The sequence below is a fragment of the Lycium barbarum genome, chromosome 5, assembly GCF_019175385.1.
Source record: "Lycium barbarum isolate Lr01 chromosome 5, ASM1917538v2, whole genome shotgun sequence".
NCBI lineage: Eukaryota > Viridiplantae > Streptophyta > Magnoliopsida > Solanales > Solanaceae > Lycium > Lycium barbarum.
Window position 1 is genome coordinate 26,591,713 of NC_083341.1, and position 18,531 is coordinate 26,610,243.

Here is an 18,531-nt window from a genome sequence, read left to right on the forward strand (position 1 = left end):
CATATGCAGTATACTCGTTCACTTTGATCCTAATCCAAGTCGTTTCAGTTGTTTGACTACCAGACACATATGCTTCCTAAGACATCACCTTTTCCAGTAATATAAAGGGTACAATTGGGATTAGGATTTTAGTTTTTCAAAAGGATGTATTCAAACTGGGGAGAGAACAGAGTATAAAGCCTATGCCACTAAAGTATACATATGTCATTATGATTAAAAGGTACTGACATCTGCACGTGTATGCACTTTAGCTTTCAACTCTGATTCAATTAGTGCATATTTTAAGCAAAGAAAAAAAGAAAAACATCAAATAATGCACTTTTTACCCCAACACTGTGGAGTACATTTTGATGCCTGTAGTACATTTTGCTTCGTATCTGACAACAATGGCAGTCACGCCTTTGTTTCATATATCAAAAAGAGAAATATTTTTCCATGCCTTAAAAAGACTAAGAATGGTCTCATAACCAAATTTCAATAAATAAAACCAAAAGATCATACACATTAAGAGTACACAAGAGACGGGGAAACGAACCTTTGTGCCTGAGTAACTTCTTTCTTCAAGTCCTTGTCAGATGGAAGCCTTCCTTTCAACACTCCTTTTACCTTATCCTTGTTATCATCCATTCTGTTAGTTTCATGGGAAAGAAAGCATCATCTCTTGTGGAAAAAAGAGTATAACCATAATAAACACAATAAAAAATGTGTATGTAATACACACATCAAAAAAAAAGGGAATTGTGACTTGCATCTTTTTCTGTTTCTTCTTTAGCCATAATAAACACAATAAAAATTGTGGATGTAACTTATGAAATGAAATGTGACTTACATCTTTTTATGTTTCTTCTCGAGAATTTCCAACTCTGCCTTCTTAAGAGAGAGCTTAATTCTGTCCTCAGACTCAGCGGCCATATGATCTTTTTCAGTACGAAGATCATTTAGTTTTTGGTCTACGATGTACATCTCAGTCTGCTTTTGCCTTATGTTTAAGTCGAATTCTCTTTCTGCAAGCTGCTTAGACTTCCTCTCAGATTCAATTTGCTGAAAGGCAAAGATGTGTTAGCCACATTACCAAAATGTTCGTCAAAAAGAGTTGAAATATTAAGCAGAGACATCAAACCATTTTCTTTTCCCTCTCATCAAGATGAGCCACATTAACATCAGAAATCTGAAGTTCAAACTTATCACGCTCATCCTCTTTCTCTTTAATGCGCTTCAAAATGCCATTCTGCATCCAGTTATGGAACCAAACCATGTGTAAAAATGCCAATTTTAGCATCATTAACATACAAGATAATATTACTCATAAGAATAAACCTTAATATCTGCTTTAGCCTGTTTTTGCGCCTCCATTTCGCTCCATTTGCGATTTGCAATGTCGTATTGATGCCATGCAGCTGCAATTTCTGCCTCATTCGATTCCTAGAACAACATTACTCCAAGCGAAAGTTAGCTTCTTCATATGATGTCAGTAAAATTTAGATAAAACGACAGTTCGAGAATGACAGATCAAGGAAGTGACAAGATGCTACACGAACTTGCAGAAAAACTTATCAGGCGACTATATTGACCTAAATCACAGTGGCTTCTAATGAGCCACGTATCTTCCATACATAATCCAAGGAGGAAGAAGCAAAGAAATATAGGAGAAGATAATGATCTGCATCTTCTCAAATTCCTGGAGCTTTCACACATGGAGGATTGAGCAGTTCCTTACAATTATTAGAAGTTATCTGTTGGCAGTTCCTTATGGTTACTAGAAGTTATCTGCCTTTATCCTAAATGATTATGAAGTAGTTAGAGTTGGCTATTAAAAATCAAGGTATGTTGTAATGCCCTTTATATTTTCTCTCTTTTATCCATTACCAAACCTCTGTGTCTATCAGTTTCTCTTCTTGGCTCTAATACTACCATATGAAAGTCTGAGCATCCCAAGCAAAACCTTAAAGCAATAGGTGGAGCAGCACCAGACATATATAACCCCTTTGGAAGCCCTTACACAACACATGTATGGGACAACTATATAACTCTACCCTCTCCCGGGCATGCAACTCTTTTTTAGGGTTCATACTTCAACTTTAATGCGAATTTACAAGCATGACTGCAAAGCTTACCAAATGTTAACTCTGGTACCATTAGAAAGAGAGATGAGAGGAGAGAAAAACCGTTTGTTTTACCCGCAAGGGTGGCTCAGTTGGTTGGGCATGGGGCTTTCATAATGGAGTCTCAGGTTCGAAACCCCCTGCCTACAACAGCAGGGAATTTGCCTTCTGGGTCGAGCTCGTCGCACAGGGCTTGCCTAGTGCGGGTTATCTCTCCTGTGTGGTTTGCGAGCTATTGCACAGGAGCTGAGTTTACCCTGTGCGCACCCGTAGGGTAGCAGCTGCGGGTTCCCATGTCATCAAAAAAAAAAAAAAAAAAACGTTTGTTTTAATGATCAAACTCAATAGAAATGAGATCAAAGTTTCATGCACATACAGCTTAGATCTTGTCAGCTGAGAGCTAATCTTTTGTTCTCTGATTGAAGTTTGGTGCACTAACGAAGTTCCTGACTTCCTGTCAAAAAGATAATTGGCAATTGTGTCTCCTCCGTAGAGAACCATTGTACAGATGCTCTACTTTTTATATACAACTTATATACGGGAAGTTTCCTTAACTCATGGAACAAATAATGCAGAACCAGCAGCAACCTCAGCATTAGAACATGACTATTTAGTTATTGAAAACCTACGCCTTTGAACAAACTTTGGCTTTTGTACAATTTGATAGTTGAGGTATGGAATAATTGCTTAAACATATATGAGTTTTGTTAATCTTGAAATAGGGGTAATACAGGGTTAATAGTTAACGCATACGTTCAATTTGTTAAAAGAGTATATCTACATAATAATATACTACTTGAACGGTTGAACCTACACTTATAATTAACAAATGGCAAGGAGAATCCCTTTTATCTGTTATTAACATAATCCCTTGTACCCAAACCAAATAAAACAACCATTTAGCAGAAATATCATGGTATGCCCACATGATCAAATCCATCCAAGTTATGATATTTGAACTCCACATAGAGGAGCTTCAAGATGAGCACATAGAATTATTTTAATTATTTTATTTTATTTTTATGACAAGGGAACCCGAAGCCGCAACCCTTTGGGTGCGCACAGGAGCACTAACATCAAGCATTTACAGGATCAATTGACTGCATCTAAGAGCTTAAGACTTCAGGTATGATGTTGTTTAACTTCTGTAGTTGGACAAGGCACTATATGAAACAGCATATAGTGAAAGAGAATCTAAAACATAGGACCCAAAGACGACTACTTTAAGTTGAAGAAAAAGATCAATGACTAAAAAGATAAATTTAATAAAATATTGCCAAAGCTAAACTTTTGTTTGATGAAGAAGCTAAACTTCATTTCAATGAAGACTCGACTCATTGTTAGCAGCAAGACTGCCCACTAAAGACCCAGGTATACCCCATTGGATAGAATAATCAACAGAAATGGAACAAAGAGAGAAGGGCATTCAAGCCTTACAATATAGCTGAATCAAAGTAATAACAAATCATAAACTGACAACTTAAAACAACAGAGCATAGCTAAATATACGTATATATAGTCTGATACAATGAAAGAATCACCTTTTTATCTTGTAAATCCTTATCAAAATGTTTTAATCGTTGTTCTATACGATTCGCTAAATTCAAAGCAACATCATCACTGAGTGACCCACTTGGAACAGCCCCTAAGTTGTATCTGTCAAAGAGCTTCCTGAGAGTGCAGTCTCTTTCATTCTTTAACTTTGCATGAGCCTAAGGCACAAAAAAGTAAAAGAAAAAAGAACCTTAAGAATGGGAAGCAAGATGTGAGAGAACTTTAAGAAATCAACCAGCACATAGGCCGAGTCAAGTTACTTCAGCATCAGCTTGAAGCTTGCTGATCTCCACGATATAGTTTGTCATGGACTGCTTAAGGTTGGAGCTCTTTATCTCTGAGTCATTCATTTCCCTCTCCAACTTGCTAATTTTTGATTCCAGAAGTGCTATCCTTTCATCAAACTTTGTCTTCCACTCCCTAAGCTCTTCATCAGTGTCTAACAATCAAAATGGAAATATTTGAATACATCAATTTATGCCAAAAAGTATTTCAGTGGATGAGCACGCAAAGATACACAAAATAAGAATACAACTTGAGGCTATTATTAACAAGGTAAATTAAGTTCGGCTTGATGCATTTCTGTTATGAATTGGCCATTACTCCAGCGCTGAAAGAAGAGAAGAATATATATTAGTGTATTCAGTTCAGCAAACCTTCATTCTCCTCTGCAAGTGCTGCATACTGCTTTTCCTTTTCCTTGAACAATGTGCTCCTTTGAGCATTTTTAGTGGCTATGTCTCGCTGCAATTGAAGAAGGTCCTTTAAAGTTGCTTCAGTATGGTGGATCTTACTATCTAGAGTCTGAATCTCTTTTTCAAGCTCCTCCATCTGACTTTTCAGTGCCTCTGTCTTCTCTTTGTCTTGGGCAATGCTTTCCCGCAACTAGATCAAGACACAAGATCAAATTACAAGAAGTTTGCCTCTGGGATCTAGCACATGTTTTAAATATAGCATTCATTTATTACGTGCAGTCCTCAACTAAAGTGAAAAACAATTGTATGAGAATTACATATTCACATCACTTAACGGTCAGAAAATTAAAAAGATAAAAACAACGAAGTATTAATTTCTGGAAGATCACGGTAAAATAAATAATGCGTATGTTCATTTGGAGATCACAATAAATTTCAAAACCAAGATTAAGCACTAACAAGAACATCAGTCAGACGATGTTACCCTGTTTTCAAGTATTGACATACACAGGAATAACGACTCCTTGGGGTACATAAAAAGAAGAATCCAACTGTTAACAGCAGCGTAAGAGGGGAAACAGGGAACAGTCCCACTCCCCACCAGCTGAAAGACAGACAGTAGCAAATAGTTTTAACATAGCGGAGGTATTTCTGTTCATTGGAAATCTTTTGACAGAGTGGACAGCAATATTGATTTATGACAGAGAACTCGTGAAGACGGTGGTCCTCACTAACAAGCCTTCAACAAAATATCTGTCAAGTTATGTTTGTCGAAGTGGGGGACTGATCTTGATAACTTATCAACCATGCTCAACAAAATGCACAATAAGGGTGTGTTCGGTATGAAGGAAAACATTTTATGTTTTCCAATTTTCCCATGTTCGTTTGGTCAAAAATTTTGGAAAATATTTTCTATAGGAAAACAAGTTCCTCAAAAATGAGGAAAATGACTTCCCTAATAAAATTAGGGAAAACAAGTACCACAAGTGACATTCCACCAACCTCCACACCCCACCAAACCTCAACCACTCCATCACCCCAACCCCCCCCCCCCCCCCAAAAAAAGAAAAAAATTTAAAAAGTTTTCAATTTTATTTTTTTTTTGGTTTCTATACCAACCCCCCCCCCTGATTTTTTTTTTTTACCTTTATAAAAAAAGGGAAATTTGCGTGGTTAAATTTAGTGTGTTGTAGGGTGGAGGTGGGAAAGAAAAAGTTTCCCATTTTTTATAAAATTTTATAAAAATAAAATAAAATATATATAATATAAAATTTAGGAGGGTGTGGATGAGGGGGGTGGGGTTGGCGTAGGGATGGGTGAAGATGAAGTGCGTTCGAGAGTGATGGTTGGGTGGGTGGTGGGGTTGGGGTGGGTAGTAAAGGGTGGGTGGTGGTACTGGGGTGGGGCTGGTGGGGCTTGGGTGGGTATTTTCCGAAAATGTTTTCTACCCACCAACCGAACATGAGAAAATAAGTAAGAAATTCACTTATTTTCCACTACCCAACTGAACATGAGAAAATAAGTAGAAATTCACTTATTTTCCAAGAACACATTTTCCAGGAAAACATTTTCCTTCATACCAAACACAACCTAAATTCCTCTGTTTTCAGAATAGGAAATTTATCTTGGTTTTCAGAATAGGAGTTTATCTTCACTTTACTATATAATCTAGTCTAAAACAAGGTATTCAAAAATTATAGTTCCTCCATTTTCAAGCAAAAGGATTCTAACATCATAAATTGATGAGTAAAAATATCAAGAAGCATAAGTTCTATCAACTGCACTGAACTAGGAAGAAGGAAAGAACTGATTACCTTGTAAGCACCATCTTTCAATGTCTGAAGATTCTCCAATTTCAACTTATATGTCTTTATTTCTTGAGATTGATCCTTGTGAAGCTTTTTGATAACCTCCAATGCCTTCGTGTATCTAAACAGTAAAAGAAAACATAAGTTAACGCACAGAGTGGGTTGAATAAGTTACACGCACAATACTAAACTGTACTGAAATGGTGTTATCCATTTTTGAGCCTTAGGAGAGAAATCAAAAACAATATGCACCAAGCAATAAAATCGGCAAAAATGCAAGAAAAATTTTTCCTTCATACCAGAAAACCACTTTCATTTTTGTTCCTAGCAGCTCAACCGCACATAGAACTGCTGTTGCATGAAAATCACCTACCTATTTAGACCATAATAATGAAGGACCTCTAACTCACAGAGAGATGCACCAAATTAATTATCTAATCATCTCTTGACAGAATTCAGCCTCTCAAGGAACACCAAATAAGACATGTTTGAGGAAGATGATCAATGCCGTATAGATTTGAAGATCAAAATGGGTTGTTTCACTGTAGGATGATGAACTAAGCTCTGAATCAGCAGCTAGACATACACTGTAAGCTCTTCCTTTTTTTTTTTTTTTTTTGATGGCATGGGAACCCGCAGCCGCTACCCTTCGGGTGCGCACAGGGTAAACCCAGCTCCTGTGCAATAGCTCGCAAACCACATAGGAGAGGTAACCCGCACTAGACAAGCCCGGTGCGACGAGCTCGACCCAGAAGGCAAATCCCCTGTTGTCGTAGGCAGGGGGTTTCGAACCTGAGACCTCCATTATGAAAGCCCCATGCTCAACCAACTGAGCCACCCTTGTGGGTACTGTAAGCTCTTCCTTTAGGATGTAATTTCTCTCCGTGTTCTCTTAATGCGGGTTTCTTTTACATCAATAATACTTACTTTTCCAATGATCCAATCAAAAGAAAAGCTCTCAGCAGCGAAAAAGACACATTTGCTAATTTAAAAAAAAGTAACCATGAAAGAACAACCATCCAAAATTACTGTAAAGCTTGAATTTATCTCTGAATAATATTTCCACATGCTGATTAAGAACCAAATCTAGTGAAAAGGTTACCCCCCAGAAGCCGTGATTTTTTGGTATTGCGCTTGAAATCTCATACTAATTTCACTGATGATATCATGATAATGACTCAATAAGTGGTTAACAAATAACCTTCTCTCGTAGAGAACTAAACTAGTAAGTTTGACAGCACCAAGGCATGCATGAATCCAGGTAAACCCATTAAATCTTAGATACCCTAACTTGAGAACTGGTGGACCAAGAATGTTAGCTTAAATAGTGTTAAATCCGGTAAATCCGAAAGAACCTACCCACAGAATTATAAGCACTAGTATCTCTAGCAATTTGCAGAAAAAAGCATAGAGATGAACATGGATTAGATTCAAAGAGCTTTGAACGGAGGAAGATTGAATATTCTATTCCAGGTTTTGTGCAATTTTCACATAAAAAGATCGTACTAACTGGTGCATATGTGATTCTTGACACTGCAAATGGACACCCTTTTGGTACCTTTTCCGTTAAAACACTACTGATCAATCACAAAATACATTTCATAAATTAAAAAATGAGGTGTGTCACAAAAACTGAGGCAGAAACTAGTCTTATTTTTAATGTTCTTCACTGAGTAAAATGAAGTGTGTTGGAATTTCAAGCATATTCAAGAAAGAATATGATTATACCAGTGAATACAGAAGAATGCATATTTCCAACACAAACGCTATGATAATGAATTGACAATTCCATTATTGATAACAAGAAATACCTAGTAGCGGAGAAGATATCATCAAACTTCTTTTTCAGTGTAGACGGATCTTGTAATGGCCAGTTTGCCTCATCTTGGTGAACAAATATCACATTTTCAAGAATAGCCTTTGAGACACCCATGAGCGCAGGGATTTCTCGGTCCATATCAGCACATCTATAACTTAGGCAGACTTTCTGCAAGTAAATAAGCTAGGAATTTAGAAAGAAACTTTTTCCCCGTCCAACCATTTCTTCCTACTGCTAAAGTATAAGTCTAAGCCTCTACTATCAGCCCAGCAAAATCCTAAGAACTTCTTTTTGTCAAGAAAGATCCTAAGAACTACTATTGGATATGATAAAGTACGCTTACAGGAAATGATAGACAATATCACAAGCCGCGGAGATATGAAATTACCTGGACAAGTATAACAAAGACAAAGCAGAGCAATTAATCTAGCTCAGGTAGATTCTTTTTTTTTTTTTTTAATCTGGCTCACATATATTCCAAAAATACAGATTACAATTACCCGTGAGAATGAAAAAGAAAAAGAAACAATATGTACCAATGCCAAAAAGCACCCAAGAGTATGGCCTAATGGTCAGTGGAGTGGGTTGAGAACCATGACGCCTCAAGTTCAATTTCCAGTGGAGGCAAAAAACACTAGGTGGTTTCTTCCCATCTATCCACATCAAAAAAAAATTGTACCAATGCCAAAAAAATAAAGAGATATACTTAAAAGTTGTATGATCCTGTCTCTATTTTGAGAAATAAAGACTGATGCATTTCCAAGTCCAAATCCACATGCAATGAAAATATTTTACATGATTTTGTACTTGGAGTAGTATTGTTTCTTTGAACTTCTCTTTTTTAACACATACGACTTGACCAATGGTAGCTAAAATACAAACAATCCCAGGAGATATGGGTTAAAACTACGTTGCATATGTTCTTCCCTTATCTCCCTGTGGTCAAATTAGGTTATGAAAAGCAGGAAAGGAGAGATTGTATAAATGCCGGCAATTTTTGAGCCTTTGAAGCAGGGAAACTTAAAATCATCTTGTGCTTATAGCTTCTTTAGTTTCCATTTGGTATCCTTGATTCCTTATCTCTTTTAAAGTCTTCTGGATAAGGTAATAATATTCTTTAGGGGGGAAACCTCATTGTTGGTTATCATATCATTTACATGTCATGTTTCTTTCAATTGTGCATGCGCAATATGCATAACCTGTTTATCATCATTCAATTGTGTTTTCTTCTGCAACAATTTTAGAATGAAATTAGAGAGAAACCAAGGAAAATGCTTGACTCGAGAGAATGGTAGGGTAGATCTTGTTAAGGCAGGGCAGTGGATTCAACTAGTAATGAAAGTAACTCCATAGTTTCTTTCTTTTTAAATAATTAGCTAACAAGCGTTCGCACTACTGTTTTTTGCCTCATACACCAGTTATTGTTGTGCTATCAGGTCCTCCACCAAATCGGATCAATCTAAAAAATCACTAAAATTCTATGATTTTTATTTAATGTTTCAAGTCATGCAATTTTAGATGGATCTGAATCAGCTCCTGCTCATCCTCTGATGCTATGACCAATACACAGCGCTACAATGAGCCACTTCTTGTAAATTGGACATGAGGTTTTTCCACAAACTACATCGTTAAACCTCTACCCCCCATTCCAGTTTCCTATTAATGGAGGTAATCTGGCTACATCCTCCATAAATCACAAGAAGTTCTTGACTAGCTCCGGCCATTCCCCACATAAACACTTCTTCAGAACCTTAACGGACTGTCATTACAAGTTTACAACTCCTCCCTGTGTAGCAGTATTTCCCTGCCTTTGACCCCAATATTAACAGGCCCAAGTCCTTTCTTCACCGAATTAAACTGACGGAAAAACATTATAAGAATGCTACTGACTTCATATACCCAACCAATTTATCAATATTTTAATCGTGATTTATTTCTAGAACATAATCTCTAACAAATCATGCATTCAATTGTTATTTATCCTTATCATTCGTATATATATGACCCTCAACAGTCTTATGTGATCTATATGAATACAAGGTTAATATCACTGCCCTCGATGGTCAAATTTTCCTCTTCACCAGACATATAACCTCGACTAATTCTACTAAGACATGGAAGTACCAAATTGACCAAAACCGTCAAATAAATTAGTGATACCTCTCCAGTGTGAGGATTGATAGTCTGTAGAACACTCTCAATGGCCTTGTACTCCATCTTTGTTGCCTTCTGAGTTAACTGAAAAGACCTAATGCACACCACATCTTTCCCTGCTGCTGTCTTGAACCGCAACTTTATCTGCCCCTTTGTCTCCGTCTCTCCAGCCACCTTCACCAGCATAGTGTTCAGTTTTAACCACAAACTTCAAATAATAAAAACAAAAGATAACTACAATAAACTATCCAGTTCGTATCAGTTATGGGATCATTGACTGATTTATCGGGTTAGGATAGTCTGCTATTTAAAACATGATTTTAAACTTTTGGGTGACCATTGATATTTGGACCAGGTTGTTAAAAAATTTAGAAGAATTAAACTAAATAGCCGCACACCCAACCAATAAACTAAAAATAGCCGGCGGATGAATAATATATGAATAATTCATGTATAATATGTATATAATCAGTGTATAATGGATGTATATGGCTATGAAAATAAACAATGAATCCAGCCAGCTATTTGTGTAAAGATCCTAAAAAATATTTACTCCTTCTCAAGTAAGTCCAAAAAGATGACACCTTAGGGTCATGGATGAAGCTGTGACCAGAGCGAGCATTTGGCGGCATCTCACCAGTGCAGGCAACCTTCAAGCACTCAATTATAGTCTGCCCACAGCAAGAAGAATAATTACAAAAAGAAATGAACATACAAAGTACTCTGGCAATGGAAAGCCTGTTATTCAATCACATGAAGATCATCTTCAACTACTTAACTGGAATCTACCCAGAGATGTCCAAGTTGAAAAACATAGAAACATTCTGATGGACCAAAGCACAATTAAATGGTGGACTTTATTAAAGAAGAGCACTGATGAAGAAAGAGTTAAGTTATATAGTCATTGCATGAATAAATAATGTTAAACGCAAATAATAATTATTTGTAGCTAGAAATAAAATGGTTTATCAATTGAAATGCTACAATCCAGTCAAAATATATAAAGAATCAAACATGTTTAAATTTTGTAATGATCAGGTTCTTTACACAAAGAAGCTAATTGCTTTGCCAACTATAGCTTGCAATAAAATGCCTAAGCGAAACGAAGTGCCCAACCTGAGCTTAGAGAATTACCTACAGTTGCATTTTAAGTGACCTGATAGTATAAATTTTTTTACACCATCAGTTCATAGAACTTTAATAAAATTAGAATTAAAATCGAAAAAACGAAAATACATGAATGGAATTGAGCAACAAATTCATGCAAACACTAATACTCTTGCACTAAAGCATACCTGCAGTTGCATTTTAGTGCAATTTTTTATTTTTACACAGTCAGTTCATAGAACTTATAGTCATTGAAAATAGAAATTTTACTCGAATATAATTAGAATTCAAAATAAGAAAAAGTAAATACATGAATGGAGTTGAGCAACAAACTTATGCGACGACTAACACCTAATGAACTAGTAACAATTTATGTAGAAATTACACTTATATAAGAAAATAACAGTTCATATTTGTGAATAGACGGAGATAGAGAGTAGTAATTACGGTTTAAAATAAGAAATTATACTCAAATATAATTAAAATTTAAAATAAGAAAATAAGAAAATGTAAGTACTACCTCTGTCCCAATTTATGTGGCACCATTTCCTTTTTAGTTTGTCCCAAAAAGAATGTCACCTTTCTATAATTAGAAACAACTCAACTTTAAAATTCGTGTTTTACCCTTAATGAAATGATTTACAACGACACAAATGTCTAAGATTTGTTTTAAGAACACAAATTTCAAAAGTATTCCTTTCTTTCTTAATCAAAACTTAAAGTCAAACCGTGCAACATAAATTGGGACGGAGGGAGTACATGAATGGAGTTGAGAGACAAATTTATGCAACGCTTAATGCCTAATGAACTAGTAACATATTAAGCAGAAATTACACTGACATAAGCAAATAACAATTCATATTCGTAAATGGAGGGAGAGAGAGAATAGCGATTATGGTGTTTTACAATAACGTTCTAATTTCTTATAGCTAATCACTTTGCCAACTATAGCTTGTACTAAAGCGCCTAAGCAAAACGAAGTGCCCAACTTGAGCTTAAAGAATTACCTGCAGTTGCATTTTAAGGTCATAAGTGACCTGATAGTATAAGTAGGCGTTTGGCCGTAGAAACCAAATATTTTTTCACTTTATTTGGAATTTTTGAAGTTGGAGTTGTGTTTGATTATAGTTTTTGCAAATAATATTTGGTTGTGTACTTTTCCTAAAAAAACATGAAATATAATTTATAACCCCAATTTCCAAAAACTAGCAGAACCACCCAACTTGACTAATTCACCTGAATTTGCCATCCTTATTATTTTCTTCCTCTATCCAAACCACATTCGTTAACTCTAATCCGTATTATTTTATGCAATATATAAAAACCACATTCGTTTACTCTAGTGTTTATTATTTGTTTTAAACTGATCAACACCAAAAGAGTGTCCAGTTTTTCTCTATGAAGCTTAGAATATTGGGTAATGGATAGTAGAACATGCGACAGTTTGATGGCCGACCTAAAATAAAAAATTAAAATAAAATTTTAAAAAAGAAAAAATAAATGCAATGGTCCAAAACTGAAAGTGAAAAACGTGAAAACAAGGTTTCGGGCGTTTTCGAAATTCCAAATACAACTTCAAGTTGTATTTGGAATTTTCATGGCCAAATGCTGATTTTCAAATAAAATGGAAAAAAAGTGAAGAATTCTCATGGCCAAACGGGTCCTAAATCTTTTTTACACCGTCAGTTCATAGACCTTCTGCTCAAAATTAAAATTATAAAAACAAAAAGAAAAGTAAATACATGAATGAAGTTGAGCAGCAAATACCTAATGAACTAGTAGTAAAAAATTTATGCAGAAATTACACTGAGATAGGAAAATAGAACTTATCCTCGAATAAAATTAGAATTCAAAATACGAAAAAAGTAAATACATGACTGAAGTTGAGCAACAAATTTATGCAGCAGACTAATACCTAATGAACTAGTATGCAGAAATAACACTGACATAAGGAAGTAACAATTAATAGTCGTAAATTCAATTCATATTCAAATATAATTAGAATTTAAAATAAGAAAAAGTGAATACATGAATGGAGTTGAGCAACAAAATTATGCAAACGACTAATACCTAATGGAGTAGTAGTAACATTTTTATACAAGTAATATAGAGAGTTAGGATTATACGGTTTTTCCGGCACCGTTAGGGCCAACAATGAGGGTTAAAGGTCTGAAAAATGTGATGACGTTTTTGTTCTCTGGATCAAAGCTACGGATGCCCTTTATGAGCATCTTATCTACCGTGCTCATCTTTTCTGATCTTCTATTTGTTTATTTGCATTGACGATTTATATGACCACACCACAAGAGTTGAAATGAAGTTAATTTGAGACGGAAAGGAGAGGGGGAAGCAAAAGAGGGTTTAATAAAACCTCAGGCTTTGGCCTTCTGTGTTCATTTTGATGTTTTTCCTTTTTAAAAAAAGAATTTTAATAAATTTTAATTTTGGTCCTTATGAAATAGTATGATTAAGATCATGTTTGGATTGGCTTATTTTAGTTGTATTTAAGCCAAAATAATTTTTAGGTGCTTTTATAACCCATTCAAACAGACTCTAAGCATATTTGAACATCAATTAAATGATGCTTATGTTCTTGGTTCATCTATATAAGAAATAGATTATTTTTAAAATTATATTATCTTTAAATATAAAATAATAGAAGTCTGATTCAATACATGGTTTGAAAATTTTGTAATTAAAATGACTTTTACTATCAAACGAAAATCTCAACTCAAGAAAAAGAAAACAAATAAAGAGAAACAGAACCAAAACCGGACATGGATAGGAGCTCCCACTCTTATGTATGCCACATTGCCACTTATATCGCTCCTCCCCTTTAAAATTACCACCATCCATTAAGGCCATTAGGATTAAAAGAAAATACATTAAATTATGTAAGATATCATTATTTGAGGTTTTAAACTAGCTCTAAAATACACCTCTTACTCTGTCAATTAGATGATGGAATGAGTTGTTTTCCTCTTATTCTAGAACACTTGGTGATTCCTTTAATTTCTAGCCATAGGTAATAAACTGTAGTTGTTAAATACATTTGTATATGCCAATTTTGATGTTACTCCCTTTAAAATATTGTTCTTACATCCTATGTCCTCCTATCAACCTATGTGACTTCTAATGATCCCCTACTAATGTAAAAGAATAAATGTTGTATGCTCACATTATCTTCATTACACAAAGGGCATGTTAAGCTTGTAGGTAGTCCTCAAGTAATTAGTCTGATGTCTATCCCTGGTATATAGTCTCTCATGTATAGCTAACTTACATATAAATATCCATTGGGGAGAACCTTGGTTGTTCCACATCAATCTTCTCCACCCTAATTTCTGGAAAGTACTTTGTAATTTCTTATACATATTATTAGTAAAAGAATTCTCTATTCAGTGCAATTCTAGTAGAACATAAGTGTTCTCCAAGTATTTCGTTGCCTTGAAAGTATTCTGAACCACCCACTAAAGTTGTTTTGATTGTGTCTGCATCCATATAGGTCCTCTTTTCCCATAATATATATGCATCTATTTGACCTATAGCTTGTATTGCTTCTTGCAAGTATCCATAGGAGTTTACATATTGCATCTCTATTCCACAATAACACATTTAAAAATGAAGATCACGTGTTGGTCGAGATGACACAGTTTATCCCAGGCCAGCAATGGTTTCGCGGATATCTTAGTTTTTTCTGTCTATAGGAACCTCCTACATATTTTCTAAATAGTTTGTACAATCTTCTTAGGTATGGCAAATATCAGGGATGAGAAACAACAATGACAACAACTTACCCAGTGAAGTCCAAGGGATGAGAAACTTTTGTTTAAAAAGGACATTCTTTGTTAATTAAGACCTCCCTGCATATGACAGAAATTTAGCAGACATTGGATTGCAAACAGTCTCTTAATGCTCAAAGGTACTCCAAGGTATCCTCTAGTAAAACCCAACATACCAAGTATTCATTGTTGTAAATCAGGCCTTACAACTCCAAAGTATATGGAACTCGTGTTGACATTAGGCTATCAATAATGCATCAAACTTTTGAAATTACTCATATAACAGTGTCGTACACTTCTTGCCACCTTTACAAAATTATGGTAAATTGTCTTTAAAGCGCAATTGTATGAGATTCGGCTTAGCACATTTAGGACGAACCTTAAAATTAGGTTCATTCCTTAGAGATTTTAGCAGCTTGCTGAAATACTTCATAGCTGGAACAAACCAAAAAGGGGACATTATTTCTCCTTGCCTTAAACCTGTTTGATCATTATAGTGCTTTGACCATTTACCCCGATTGACCTTTTCCTGAGGCTTATTAGTATGATTTTGACCCGCGGGGATGAGTGACACGGTTCCCGAGGTAATCGGGCGAGATCTATGATGACTTATGAGAAATAGAGCCTTAAAGAGAAAAACAGTTAACTGATAGTTAAATTTTGAATAAACGGACCTTTTTCGAAAATCTGTCAATTTTGAGATGTCCGGATGGTCGATTATGACTTGGTGGGATGTTCAGTTCGGTTCCCGACGCACTCGGGAGCGTTTTTGGTTATTGGTTAGAAAGATGGTTTTGGCCATTGGGTGTTGACCCGGTCAAATAGACCTCCGTTGGGAATTTCAAGACCTCGAGTGAGTCCGTAGCGTGTTTTTATGTATGTTTACATGTCTAGTTTGCATCTAGGAGGTCTCGGGTGATTGTCCCTGGTCCACTGGCTCGAGCTAGTTGGATTAGTGGGATTTCGCTCCAGCAGGCGGAGCTCTGCTATAGCGGACTCCTTACTTCTGCGGTGGAAAACGCAGGACAAATTGTATTTAATGCTAAGTTAAACCCTTCATTTCCCATTCCCAAAATTATTTCTCCTAAGTGTCTTTAAGGCGATTTGAAGAGGTTTTAAGTGAATTCATCTTGGGGTAAGTCTCTCTAACCTTGATTTCCTTTATTTACCTTTCCTAAGCTTGAATCTATAGTAGAAAATCTATAGAGCTAAAGGAAGAAGATAGGTTTGACTTTTACATTGTTATTTGAATTTTAGTCTTTTACTATGAGATTACTTGATGGATTTGACTTGATGGATTTGACTAATCTAAGCATGCAATTTGATGGATTAGTAACCAATAGGCTTGAATCTTCCATTATACTTGAGGAATTGAAAGATTGAAAGTTAGGGTGTATACCCAAATTGAGAATTTTGCCTTGAATAATGAAATTGAGCAATACTTGAGATAATTTAGCAATTAGGGAGTAGAATTGAACTTCTAGAATGTTGGGTTACCTATTCCATCTTTGAAATACCTGTTTTACCCTTGTAGGCCCGTTTTCTCTCTTTTACTTAATTAATTTTGATCCAAACGAATGTATAGTAATATGGGTACTATTGTATCTCGTTTCTAACTTAGAATTCGATAATGCCTAGACTTTGAGTATTTGGAGGCTTTTCGAAAGGGCAAGGCTCAGATTTGATTGTTCGTGGCTCCAGCTCGGCAGCGATGTAGTTTACGGCTTACCTTTTGGTTAGAGTCCGGTTAGCGAAGCATATGTAGAGTTAGTTATTGTCGGAGAAAGCATGTTACGCCTTCGGGTATGAAGTTGGGATGGATTACTTAGGATTGGTACTGTTGACTGATTTGTGGGCTTGTTACCTCTTTGTTATGTATTGGCTTGTTGCCATATGTGTGATAATGGACTTGACACTTAGTTGTCGTATTGTGATTGTGTTACGGTTGTCTCGCACTTATCTAGACATTATCATGGATAGAGGAAGAAATTGACTTGATATTGATATTGTGACATGTGTCCATGCGTGGCAAGATAGAGATTGATATGATTCACTTGATATTGTTAGTATGCATTGCATTCATCCTCATTTCCATGATACATTGATATTACCTATGATTGGTGTTGTTGATGATAAGTGAGAAGGGAACATCCAAGATTCTTTAGACATACTTGATATAGTAGCCATCTATGGGCTGTGTGCAGAATGGCTAGTGATATGGAACCACCAATGGGATGTGTGCGGAGTGGTTGGTGTTGTGAAGTCATCTCTGGACTGTGTGCGGAGTGATTAGTACATGGACTTTGCGGGTCCCCTATGGATCATGACTATCGAGACGTGGAGGTATTTCCGTCCGTAGCATGTGTGTACGGAGACTTACATTTGGCCAGTGCATATCATTGCATTGCATTGCATATACATTCATTACTTCATTCATACATTATATTAATTCTAACTTGATATTCCTATCACCTATGGTATTTGTTCTTGGATTGTTTTGTGGTTATACTTGATTGCGAGCATGCCTATTCTTCAGTTCCTTTTTTTATATATGTTAGATAACTGTTGTCAGCATATGATACCTACTAGTACATAATGTTTGTGCTGATACTACCTTGTTGCATTCTTTTCGGAGTGCAGAGTTCATGACAGGCTCTACTTCTAGCCCCCGCAAGTGATCTCGAGGCCCTGCTTTCGAGTGTCTAGGGTGAGCATCTGACGAGCCGCTGCCTGGAGACTCATTTATCTATGTCTTTATTTTCTTCCATTCAGACAGATATTTTATCATTTTGGACTTGTATTTCTAGACATTTACTTAGACGCTCTTGTATGATTCAGACCAGATCTGGGGGTTGTATTTAGATTCCGCACTTATGTTTATTTATGATTTAGACTTCTACTGCTTCTATTTATTTTATTGTTGTTTGGATTAATGATTAAGGGATGGGTTCGCCTACTAGTTGGGAAAGAGTAGGTGCCCGCACGACTAGTGATTTTGGTCGTGACAAGTAGGGGTGGGCATAGTTTGGGTCAACCCGAAATCCGAACTTTTTAAATATTTGGTTTGGATATTTGAATTATGGATTGGACTTAAGATTTTATTTTTAAAATTTATGGATTTCGGATTGGATATGGATTTAGTACTACAGATTTTTGGATATCCGAAAATCCAATTTTTTTATACCTTATATCTAGGCCTACCTATATCATATGTGCCCAAGACTAATAAGTCTAGTTTCTAAAGGTCCAATATATTAGTACTTGAGGCCCTACCCATTAAAATATTAAGTCCAATATAAATTCTCTACTAAATGAAATATAATTTAGGGTTTTCTTACTTCTCAAGTCTCAAAAGTCTCACCCACGGCAGGGTTTTTTGTTATTTCTCCAGATGACTACACAAATTTTATTTTGCTCATTTCCATTTTTCCAGAATGCTTTTATTTGGTATGGATTTACTATGTTGGACATGACTTGGATTTGTTAATCCTAATTTGAACAATTAAACTG

General features: G+C 35.7%; 1 protein-coding gene across 4 annotated transcripts in view; it reads right to left on the reverse strand.

Moving 5' to 3' along the window:
• The window catches only part of LOC132640763 (DNA repair protein RAD50), a 49,098-nt gene extending 35,470 nt beyond the window's left edge, over positions 1-13,628 (reverse strand). For 3 of the 4 annotated variants that reach the window (XR_009582359.1, XM_060357519.1, XM_060357520.1), the window contains exons 1-12: positions 13,366-13,628; positions 10,717-10,803; positions 10,139-10,306; positions 7,971-8,146; positions 6,166-6,280; positions 4,313-4,541; positions 3,917-4,095; positions 3,644-3,814; positions 1,318-1,422; positions 1,121-1,228; positions 830-1,041; positions 536-628 (exon numbers count right to left, since the gene is read on the reverse strand). Coding sequence is in view for 3 of the 4 variants with exons in the window: in XM_060357519.1 (XP_060213502.1) it covers positions 536-628; positions 830-1,041; positions 1,121-1,228; positions 1,318-1,422; positions 3,644-3,814; positions 3,917-4,095; positions 4,313-4,541; positions 6,166-6,280; positions 7,971-8,146; positions 10,139-10,306; positions 10,717-10,803; positions 13,366-13,488 (1,766 nt within the window). In the remaining variant the exon portion in view is untranslated. Of the gene's footprint in view, positions 1-535; positions 629-829; positions 1,042-1,120; positions 1,229-1,317; positions 1,423-3,643; positions 3,815-3,916; positions 4,096-4,312; positions 4,542-6,165; positions 6,281-7,970; positions 8,147-10,138; positions 10,307-10,716; positions 10,804-13,309; positions 13,344-13,365 lie in introns of those variants that run through there. The other variant, XM_060357521.1, reaches the window with a different exon arrangement.
• Between the last annotated feature and the right edge of the window lie 4,903 nt (positions 13,629-18,531).